Source organism: Ammodytes marinus (genome assembly GCF_949987685.1).
Source record: "Ammodytes marinus genome assembly, chromosome: 19".
Classification (NCBI taxonomy): Eukaryota; Metazoa; Chordata; class Actinopteri; order Uranoscopiformes; family Ammodytidae; genus Ammodytes; species Ammodytes marinus.
Window position 1 is genome coordinate 3,969,485 of NC_137223.1, and position 12,109 is coordinate 3,981,593.

At 40.4% G+C, this 12,109-nt stretch overlaps 2 protein-coding genes across 2 annotated transcripts; both read left to right on the forward strand.

Moving 5' to 3' along the window:
- Positions 1–1,862, forward strand: LOC307266196 (gap junction Cx32.2 protein-like). The gene is made up of 2 exons (XM_080048163.1): positions 1–116; positions 724–1,862. The coding sequence occupies exon 2, from the start codon at positions 734–736 to the stop codon at positions 1,589–1,591; it is 858 nt and encodes a 285-aa protein (XP_079904289.1). The 5' UTR covers positions 1–116; positions 724–733; the 3' UTR covers positions 1,592–1,862.
- A 2,340-nt stretch (positions 1,863–4,202) lies between these two features.
- Positions 4,203–10,858, forward strand: gja1b (gap junction protein alpha 1b). The gene is made up of 2 exons (XM_080048162.1): positions 4,203–4,294; positions 7,168–10,858. The coding sequence occupies exon 2, from the start codon at positions 7,185–7,187 to the stop codon at positions 8,358–8,360; it is 1,176 nt and encodes a 391-aa protein (XP_079904288.1). The 5' UTR covers positions 4,203–4,294; positions 7,168–7,184; the 3' UTR covers positions 8,361–10,858.
- The last annotated feature ends 1,251 nt before the right edge of the window (positions 10,859–12,109 follow it).

Below are 12,109 nucleotides of genomic sequence, written 5' to 3' on the forward strand. Positions count from 1 at the left end.
AGTGTATTGAGTCTCTTCCTGGTCAGGGGATCATGTCTTTGTTTGCCCGCACTCTGGTTCTTCTGCGATTGACCAAAGGCTCATGAAAAGAATTCCTAATATCTGAAGTGTGATAGGCGAGTATATTTTATGTTTTCTACAACCTTTAAATCTGAAACTAGATATATATTTTTTTGTTTCTTTAAGACAATCGGTCCAAGTCACTTACTCAGCATATTTTGTGTTGTTGCAAATTTAGAATATCTTCTGACTAACCCTCTGACAAGTGTGTGGTATGTCTGTAAATTAGACTGACTTTATTAAGCCGTTGCTTTGAGATGTCTGGGATTTTATTTCTCAATGTGTTTAAAAGTAAAGATTTTGGACTAATGCACATATGTGAGGGGTAAAAACCTTTTCTAAATGTGTCTTTCTCCTAATGAAGAAGTTGTCTCTTTAGTCTCTTTAGAGTGTAAAGACTTTAGTTCTTAGATGAACTGTTGCATTGTTTTCTGGCTTGCCCTTTCACACTGACCCAGATCTAACAGACAAGAGTTCATTTTTGGAAGTTTCAACATATATATTACGCAGATAGTTAATATTGAATCCTCTCAGGCTTTAATATGGTCTTATCTTAGTAGGAATTGATCAATCAAAGATAACATCAAACAATTCTTATCTATTTTACTAAAGTCTTATTTATTCATTTGATATTTGATGTGTGTTTTTTTTTTCTACATTTAGATTTTCAGCCATGGGCGACTGGTCTTACCTGGCTTTACTACTGGACAAGGTCCAATCTCACTCCACTGTGGTGGGCAAGATCTGGATGAGTGTCCTCTTCCTGTTCCGGATCTTCGTCCTGGGCGCCGCTGCAGACAAAGTGTGGGGAGACGAGGTGTCAGAGTTCCACTGTGACACCATGGAACCGGGCTGTGAACACGCCTGCTACAACTGGAAATTCCCACTCTCCTACGTCCATTACTGGGTGTTGCAGATCACGTTTGTGTCCACGCCCACCCTGGTCTACCTGGGCCACGCTGTCCACATCATCCACAGAGAGAAGAAGATGATGGGGCAGCAGCTGGGAGACACAAGCACCGACTCTGGAGGACGTGTACCGAAGAAGCCCAAGTATACAGACGACAGAGGCAAGGTGAAGATCAAAGGTGTCCTCTTCTGCACCTACATGAGCCAGCTGGTCATCAAGATCCTCCTGGAGGTGGGATTCACAGTGGGACAGTTTTACATCTTCGGCCCCATATTCATGGAGTCCTACTTCCACTGTACCATGTCCCCGCCGTGCGCCCGTTTCAGCGGGGCCCAGTGTTACATTTCTCGGCCCACGGAGAAAACCATCTTTATCTTCTTCATGCTGGTGGTTTCGGGCGTTTCGGTGCTTCTCAACGTGGTGGAGATAATCTACCTGCTGTGTTCCAGGAGCAGAGGTAACAGCAAGAAGCGGCTGGCAGCTTATCAGCAGTATGTGCTCAGTTCACAGCATGGCCCTGCCACCACCAGCCACTATGGAGGTGTCCCACTGCAGGGTCTGACAGTCCATTGTAATGACGACAAACACGTTGACAGTGACAGTAAGGAGAAGGACACCTGAAACATGAGTTATACGACGTGACTTTTGGAAGTTCGTTCTTGTTGTACTCGCACTCTACTTACATTATGATATATATAATCAAAAGCTTGATTGTTCGAACGGCTCTTGATTTAATTACAAATGAACTTTGCCTGAGGATAATAAGGAAGTGTATTTACTGTACTATCCTATTTTCTCATAATACTTCACTCATTGTTCACTTACAACAGGGGCCAATGATTCTTCAATGAGGGGAGTCGACATATTTTTATGTGTACCGTAATATTGTAAGGGTGTGATAAATAAACAAGTATTTGTAAACGATGTAAAGTATCAAGGTAATTTATAAGGCAGAGGTTTTAATGTCCCTCATCAGTCTCTCACTTGTTGTTCATTTACAGTTGAGGTAGGCTACCACTTGAAACATATTCTAATTATGAAGTGAGGAAACCTGCTCTTATCTCACATACAAGAGATTCAACTCTGTGAATGAAACATTTCCAACAAACTGAGTTCAGTTATAAATCTTGCATACACTTTATTTTGCTCTGCCAACAGCCTCAAAAAAGTTGGACAGGGGGTTTCAAATGAGCTTTACATGTCTTATTAGTGTCCCAGTTAAACGAGCAAGTCAAAAGAAGGAAACATATTGTTCAAAATGTTTAAAATGAATAAATACAACAAAATAAGACATTAAGACATAACATTCTCAAAAGGTATTAATTATATACTTAAGGATACTTAGGGCCATATGCTGTATTATGGAAGAACAGTGTACAGATTAGAGTCGGATTATATGGGTATGTAGTATACATATTTAAATTACAGAGTTGCAAAATCCATTCAAATATAAATAAATCAAGTTTACTTTGTTATCCACATAGGGGAAAAATGGCCTAATTTAGGTTATTGAACTGTCATACTGATTGTGGTTATTCTGTTTTAGAGCAGTTATATACTTGCAGGGTTTTCTGAAGCAGTCAACACACATTGCCAAACCAATACCAAAAAAGATCACAAGATGGCGCCTGCACTTCATGACTGAGCTACATAATCAACGTCATACTATTTTTTTTTGCAAGGTTGTCTTAAAAACTCTATTATCATATATGTACATATAAGCCATTTTCGGTCTCTGTTATCATTTGTCCTGTCCATATGGACTGTGAAAATAATCCCCTTTTAAAAGTGATTTCAGTTTAAGTGATGGGGGGGCGCAAAATACCACAGTCATTATTATGGTTTAAAAAGTCATTGCACATTTCAATTGAAGATAATAAGGCTGTCTAAGTGAGAAAAACCAAATGGTTATCATACAAATGTACTTTTTTTTTAGAACCAATCTCCCAGTTGTTATTGACCCTGTTATTTCCCCCCATTACATAAATGGGAAGAGCATATTTCTGAGGCAAGTATAGGCTATGGAAAGGCACAACGAGTACAGCCACTAATGATCTTTTCAATGTATACACTGATGACATGTCAGTATTGTTTACTGCTCACCCAGAGAACACCAACATGAATTCGTATTAAGTTGGTCAATATGAAAGTGGCTCATTAAACTCACACAAAGAACTTTAGAAATCTTCAGGCACAACCCGTCCCTGTCCTGGACTGCTGGAGCTGCAGACTGATGCTGCAGGAAAACACTGAGCTAACTTATTGGCTACGCTTCCAAAACAGAGTGTGGAGCCTCGTGTCCTTAGACCCATTTTAAGGCAACATAGTAGTATTACATGGTATTTAACAGACAGCGTTCCAATACATACATCTGCAGTGCATTACATCACTAGGTGGCACTGTGCACTGCTCAAGTGGAGTATTGCTGGCCTAAATGCTTCAATGGAGAGTTGCAAAAATACAGAAGAAGGGTTGACAGGGTTGAGTTTGGCTTTAGAGTGGCGCTTGGTGAGTGTATTTAACCTCATCATCATAAAAATAATAGCATTTTACTTTTACTATTATTAATGAATGAGGTGATCAAGTTTTTATACACTTCATAACCAAAACAAAAGAGCATAAAATACATCAAAAGAAATCACTTAAATGCTGGGCTATGAAAATAAAATAAGGAAGTTTCATATATTACAAAATAATAATGATGCCAAAACAACACCAATGTAGAGTGTATCATAAGAAAGCTATGAACCAATAGTCTCTAAAGACTACATATCATAGGTAGGCCTATCATAGGCATATTATTACAGTGAGAAGCATTGAAATCGCATTTTATATGTTCCTATATAGGCCTCATGCATCTTACAATAGAGATAACTGTGCTTAACAAGTGAATGAACAACACTGCACCAAAATCAAAAGGATGAAACTTCATAGGCTACTAGAAAAGTCTTGAAAAGTTACGTTTGTAGCCTACAACAGAAGTGACGACACACATTTGGGGCTGTCTCTATTTTCCATGTTTAGACTCTATTCATAAGTTCGCACATTTGAGATGATTTGGCGAATGCTGTGTTCTTTAAGGAAACACTTCTAGTTAACATTTGGACTGTTCCTGTGTCTTTGTCCTGCCAGCGGACGGGACGGCTCTGCGCTCCTGACGTAGTGGTCAGGTGACGTTCCTCTGACGGGACTCTTATAAAGCAGCTTTGAGAAGTTCCACTCACTCTCCCCTCCTGCTCCCAAACTTTGATTTCTACTACGTCAGAGAGTGATTTCTACAATTGCCTTTCTTTCTTTCTCTCTCTCTCTCTGTTACATCCCTAGGTAAGTTGAAGACTATTTTTATTTATCTGTCAAATAACTTGGAAGAAACTTTTTCCTGTCAGTAACTGCCGTTAGAAATAACCGGGGTTCGCTCCCGGTGCGCTCCAAACTACATCTAGTCCAACGTAGAGAGTTTTGAGGAACTTTCCTTCACTGATTTAACCTTTTTGTTATTGGTTTTAATTTCCTCTTATCAAACATATTCCTTCGCTATCTGATAGACAGGCACTCACACTCATAAAGGGAGCTATAGAATGAACATGAGAGTAAAATAGCCTACTGTTCCCGTTAATTAAAGGAGGCGCGTTAAAGCCCTGTATGCATCCAGTTTTTCCATCTCAGACTTCCTGTGGGCTAGTTGCTCTGGCTCGAGAATGCGCTGCAGTGTGGGCCACTGATCTGTCCTGTCACTTTGAACTGAAGCAAATTCAGTTTTATACTTTTATATACTGCTTCTTCCATGACCAAACTATAACTATACGTTGTTTCACTTAACACTGTTTTGGTATAGCCTCACAACACAAGGGAACTTCAAAACTGGGAATGCTCAATGATTGGCATTTGGTTTTTTCATTCATACCCAGTGATTTTTAATGGAAAAGTACTCTATATAGAGGGGTGAGTATAGTAGCTCTGTGAGGTCTGCATAGAGAGGGTCAGTCAGTTTGGACTCTATTGTTCTTGCTTTGTCATTTTTCATCAGACAAACTCACTCATGTAGAAAGTGGCGGCATATTCTCTTGTCTGTTAACAACTACAGCAAAAGAAGGTTTTTATTCTCTTCAACTTTCTTAATACATCCCATTGTTTCCTCTCCTGAAGATGAACATATACATGTATACTGAAGGAGATTTCTACAGAATGACAACGTGTTCTGTTGTGCTTTCCTTCCAAAGGGTATTTGGTTCATTGCTAGATTAGTGAGAGGCCATGTTTGGCACCATGTGATCAGACTTATTATCTACATAGTATTAACCTTTCCTTATGGAGGCATGGGCAATATTTCCCCCTGCTGCCGTCTTCTGTAGTTAGTTGTCTTCATGTGTTGGAGGCTTTTCATCTTTACCTCATAGCGCTGCTGTAACATTTGGACTCTTTTTAGTTGTTTTAATGTCAGAGTGGAGAGAGAGAGAGAGAGAGAGAGAGAGAGAGAGAGAGAGAGAGAGACTTAAAAGGAACCGTTCAACATTTTTGAATTTTTTAGCTTTTTGCCTCACTCACAAAAAGGTGACAGTAACCGTCCCTGTAACTGTGGGTGCATTTTTTGATATAGAAATGGGTAAAGGTCTCTCATCCAGCTTAGTTTAGCTTTAACACTGGTAAGGGGAGCAGGTCAAAAGAAAAACTTCACAACATCACTAAACACTCCTTTGTACTTGTTGTTGGGACTTGATTATTTACTACGTTAATTTACTCTATATTTTTACACATTATGCAATTTAATAATAAAATACATATGTGACTGTCGCAGGCACTTCCTGGCTATTTAAAAAAAAAAGTTGAACTATTCCTTGAAGAGTCTTGAACGCTTCATCAGATTCCTGTTGAAAGTTTGTGAGTGAAACCTGAAATTAAGACTATTTCACAATCTGTGGTTTACCACTATGTTATGCTTAAAATAAGGACCCACTGTAAACTCTATTTGTATACAATAACACACATTTTTGTGAAGTAAATGACTGTTGTTGTACAGTGCGATTGTTAAATCACATTAAGGCATGGGTAACCTAGCAGTAATTTTGAGATTCTGGTGTGAACCCTGGGGCTATAGCAGGCAGACAGGCTTTACTTTGACCAGGGGGGGGGCATTGGGTTCTAGGGAGGAACCAGAGCAAGCACAGTACTGCAGAGAAAGTTGCTCAGGGTTTTGTTTCCTCTAAATTGTGACTAGTTTAGTCCCTGTCACCCTGGAAAGCTAGTCCATTGAAGCTTTGGCCTGTATATTGAAATGTCGGGAACAAACTGTCAACAGGAACTGAGCCGATGTTCCCAGAGGAAGTGATGGGTGTGTGTGTGTGTGTGTGTGTGTGTGTGTGTGTGTGTGTGTGTGTGTGTGTGTGTGTGTGTGTGTGTGTGTGTGTGTGTGTGTGTGCGTGCAGGACATAGCAGTGACTGGGAGGATTTAGCATGCAGTGTCTGTTCCGAGTGGATTTTTCCAGCAACCTCATTGTGAACAGCTTGGCTCAGATTTTGAACTCTTCTCAGAAGCCTTTCTGCTTTGATGCCTTAGCAGACAAGCTGCATTTGTTTCATAGGGGTGGCAGTAGCTCAGTATGGGGGGGACTTGGCATGGGAACTGGAGGGTGGCCCAGCATGGACCAGTCACAGTAGGGTCTGTAAGTTGGAGAGGGGCCAGTTCACCTCTGAGGTATCCTATACAGGGCTGACCAGCCTCATCACATCTCCCCGTTAATGCACGTGTGTGTGCGTGTGTGTGTGTGTGTGTGTGTGTGTGTGTGTGTGTGTGTGTGTGTGTGTGTGTGTGTGTGCATATAAAAATTAAAACTTGAGTGAAAACTTTATTTTTCCCATTTCAATCTAAAACACTTCTTACTTTTGATGAAAAAATTTAAATGTTTGTGTGGTAAACATATTTCTTGCTTTATTTAGTAATATTTTTACATGATTGCCTGGCTTTAGAGCCAAGTATTGTATAAACTGACCCAAATCAGTTTTCTGCCCTCTCAGTAATTGGGTGAACCTGTGATTTGTGTCATAAAACACATTTTATCACGATGCTGTTTAACCACATAATGCTGCCAAAATGTCAATAATGCTGGGAATGTTCATCTTCTGAACCTTTTAAAATATGTTTTTAAATACATTGTATGTATAATACTGCCATTTCAACATTGCCCTCCTTTATTCCCTAGCTTGACGCTGCCTGAGAATGGGTGACTGGAGTGCTCTGGGCCGTCTGCTGGACAAGGTGCAGGCCTACTCTACTGCCGGGGGCAAGGTGTGGCTGTCGGTCCTCTTCATCTTCAGGATCCTGGTCCTTGGTACTGCGGTGGAGTCGGCCTGGGGAGACGAGCAGTCGGCCTTTAAGTGTAACACCCAGCAGCCTGGCTGTGAGAACGTTTGCTACGATAAATCATTCCCCATCTCCCACGTACGCTTCTGGGTCCTGCAGATCATCTTCGTGTCCACGCCCACACTCCTCTACCTGGCTCACGTCTTCTACCTAAACCGGAAAGAACAGAAGTTTTGTAGGAAGGAGGAGATTCTTAGAGCGGTGCAAAACGACGGAGGGGATGTCGACATCCCCTTGAAGAAAATCGAGATGAAAAAGCTAAAGTATGGCATTGAGGAGCATGGCAAAGTGAAGATGAAGGGGGCTCTGCTCAGAACCTATATAGTCAGCATTTTCTTCAAGTCTATGTTTGAGGTGGGCTTCCTGGTTATCCAGTATTACATCTATGGCTTCAGCCTGTCTGCGGTTTACACCTGTGAGCGCGACCCGTGTCCACACAGGGTGGACTGCTTCCTGTCTCGTCCCACGGAGAAGACCGTCTTCATCATCTTCATGCTGGTGGTGTCCCTGGTGTCCCTGATGCTCAACGTCATCGAGCTCTTCTATGTGTTCTTTAAGAGGATCAAGGACCGCGTGAAGGGCCGACAGCAGCCCACACTCTACCCCACCGGAGGCACCCTGAGCCCCAGCGCCACCGCTAAAGATCTGTCCGCTGCCAAGTACGCCTTCTACAACGGCTGCTCCTCTCCCACGGCCCCGCTTTCCCCCATGTCCCCCCCGGGCTACAAGCTGGCCACCGGGGAGCGGGGGGGAACCGGCTCCTGTCGTAACTACAACAAGCAGGCCAACGAGCAGAACTGGGCTAACTACTCCACGGAGCAGAACCGCCTGGGTCAGAACGGTGGAGGGAGCACCATCTCTAACTCCCACGCACAGGTCTTTGACTTCCCAGATGACACTCACCAGCACAAGAAACTGTCCTCTTCAGCAGTACACGAGCTGCAGCCTCTGGCCCTGATAGACCCGCGGCCCTGCAGCCGGGCCAGCAGCCGCATGAGCGGCCGACCCAGGCCTGACGACCTGGACGTGTAGGGGACGCGTCTCCCTCCTACTCACACTATAGGGGCTAACCTCAATATCTCTCGTCAGCATAGAGAATCTTAATGATTAAAGAAACATTCTTCTCAACTTATTATGTAACACTGTCGAAGGTACAATTTGCAAAAAATGTTTTCAATGACTTTTACCATAACTTTTTGTAGTAGAGCTGAACCCAGCAATGAAGGTGGAGTCAGCTATTCTGGAGAATGCTTGTTGTCAAAATAACTTGTTGTCAAAATCAGTGAATATCTCCTCACAGTGCGCTGCCTGTCCATACTGTGTGTGTGTGTGTGTGTGTGTGTGTGTGTGTGTGTGTGTGTGTGTGTGTGTGTGTGTGTGCGCACGCTGAAAATAAATCCAGTGTTAACTTATTACACTGCCTAGGGTCTGTCAACAGGCACGTTGCTAGCTACGGTGGCTCCTTTGTTTACAAAACATTTCTTTACATACCAGTTTACAGAGCCCAGGCTGTGTATTAACACAGGATTGTAAAGAGATATTCACTGATTTTGACAACAAGTGATTTTAACAACAGGATTTATCCAGCATCGCTGATTCCACCTTTAATATAAATGAACAGCTATAGCAATGGTGCAAGAGTCTTGCGGTCCTTAGATCCAGTCACTGATCAGGGTCAAATGGACTGGAGAGATTTTAATTTAGCCAAGGAAAATGTTGCCATCTCAGTCGCTACTACTCTTCCTTTTGACGACATTACAAACATTTGTCAACAGTTTACTTATGACTGTCATAGCTGTGCTCTGTCTGTATGAGGACAGCTTAACAACAGGGTGCCTTCTTTGTGTGGTGACCTGCCTCTCCAGCGCCCAATAAGTTTTTGGAGGAGATGTTCCCTACATTAAGATGTATCACTACATAATAATGTTACATTTCTACCCCCTAAGCTCACGAGAGAATACAGTCATTACACTTACCACCTCAATAGGTCTCTTGTTGGTAAACATGTCAACATATTTCTGCGGTTTCATCAGATATCCAATGATGTTTTGAGAGGACAGTCTGTTACTTTAATATACAAATGTGTGATCACTTCAGCATCAGTAAAGCTGGTAAACAAAAAGATTATCATAGCAGAACTATATGATGGCCAAAAGTATTGAATAGGAAAATAAACCCAGGGGAGGTCACAGTGAGTCTGAGTGTTTTTCAGACTTTTTGTGTTGAAAGATAGTTTGATGTTCATGGGTCCTCATTGGCATTGACCTGTTCTTACAGTGTGCTGGTCCAATCAAGCTGAATTTATGTTTGAAACAAATAATACTATTTTACAGCAGTTCACAATCATTTCATTTTTGGTCTTTCAAATGTTATTGTCCAGAGCCGCTTGCATAGAAAAAGGAACAGCTACATTTGACGTGTTAACCACTCGGTCCATCCTTTGCAAATTAAATTAGAGTAAAGTTTGTTTGCGGAGAATGCTTAATATCATTTGTAGCGAGTATTTATTTTGACACTTTGTCACTTAGAGGAAGAATTGACTACTATGCAATATCTCTTACTCAAAGATAACACCCAACATTATCTCCCCTACAGACTGTTTATTTATTAACAGTAAAACACTTTTTTTTTTCTTAAGTATCTTTGTCAGTTCCTGATAAACTTTGAATTTATGTGGTGTTTTTGTTTTTTCATTGTGTGGTGTTGGTGAGAGTGGCAGGGCTTCAAGCTCCTGTGACAAGGCAAACTCTGCTCTGCTTTGATGTGGCTTCCATACAGAAAGGCTTTATGAACTGTCAATGATTGTGTTCTCATTTTTAATTTGAATTTTTTTTTTGAGTGGTAGAGAAATACAATACAATGATTATCTGTGTTTTACATATTTTGAGTGAATGATTTTTTGTTGTTGTTGTGTAGGTTTTGTTTTATAAGACTCGATGTAACCGTTGCTGCTTGAGAAATAGACATGTAGTACTGTAAATCAAGCTAACTTTGTCACAATAAAAAAATGTGAGTTTTTTTTTTAGAAGACCGCTTTAGACTAATATTTAGTCAGTTATATTAAAGACATACGTATGCCAGTGTAGCTCCATAACTACCAAACATTAGAATAAATCTCATTTTGGGCTTTTTGTTTTCTTTCTTTTTTTGTGTATTTAGTTTGTCGGTACTTACATGTGTCATGGATCTTTCAGCTACAATGGCATTTGCACTGAGATCTTGGTGATAGAGATGTAATGATGCACACAGTAAGTGTTAAGAATTTTCTGTTACACATGTTACTAATTTATTTTATAACACAGAAATCCCTACAGTGCATACTATCAGACCTCTGGTTTCAATGACTGCTTCTGTGAGAGATGTCTTCCATAGACCAAACAGGAGCAGTAGTCATTTGATGCAGTTATTCAGACAATGCTAATTAATGGGGGTCCACTGTTGTACAGTGTAAGTGCATGATAGCAAAGCAAAACTCATTCATTGTATTTTGTGAAGAACTATTTTAACCAATAAATATTTTTATGTCTTTATCACTGATTGATTGGTTTTATTGCTGGCCATTTTCTTTGTCATCCATGCTGTTTGAATGAACCATGTATCAGTAGAGCAGTATTAGTTTTACTAAATCATTTTGATAGAGGTTTAGTCAACTGTCAAAACTTTACAACATAGTGTAAGAATCACCTTCAGGTCACTGGTAATTTTTTTGTTTTATTCCACAAATACTTGTTTTCGTCAGTGACATTTTAGTCTCTTGCATTTTAAATTTGTATGTCGTCTAATCATATAATCTTATCAAATATTTGGATTCTTACAAAAAGGCACTGCTTATCTGTTAATGGAAGAGCTCAGGAGGGCAACAGAGGTAGTGATAGTTAAAGGACATAGGATGCTTTTAATGTTGGTGCTAAACATTAAAGCAGTCAAGAAAAAGTAAAGATGCAACTGAACACTGGTGCCTTAAATCTGTATTCTCAGAGACTTTATACATTTCCATTTCGTCCGGAGCAATTGTCTTAAACAGCGTGTAGAATTGATTGACATTTTTCAGAACAGACTTGGTAGAAATGGAATATAATATTAGTGTTTTAATAATATTATAGTATTTATTATATATATACATAGGAGCAGGTCGCCATGTTACACCACCAAAGAACCAACCATTTATGTTCTTTTCATTCCCTACTTTTTTCAGGAAACCTTTCTTCAGCACCTTAAGACTATCTAACTGACAGCTACTGACCACCCAACCTTAAGGAAACACAATGCTGTTTGTTAACAGGCCTTCGCACTATACAAGTGTCTGTGTGCACGTGTGTATGTGTGTATACTGTATATATGTGCATGTGTGTACATGTACTGTGTCGGGAAATGGCTTAAAGTGAATTATGAGGCTAAACCAAACGATTACGATACGTAAGTCCAAACACAGGACCATTTGTAAAGAAGGAACAAACATAAACAGGCAGATATCAAGAGCCACACGTTTAGTTATATCAGGTTTCATGATCACCAACAAGCTCACACACATTAAAGAACTGTCACACTGAGACTGCTGTTCTTTAACAGTTTATTGCAAACCAAATAACTTGACACAAAGGACTCTTAACAGTATTCTCAATAATGTTTCACAAACTATTTGTACAAAATGATTTAAGGTCTATACAGAAAGGCTCAGACAGAAAAAGAAAATACAGTGGCATGTATGATGTCAACATTATACTGTATGTTGGACAGGTAAGTAGCCTCTGTTATACTTTATGTAAGCTAAATAAGCTTAC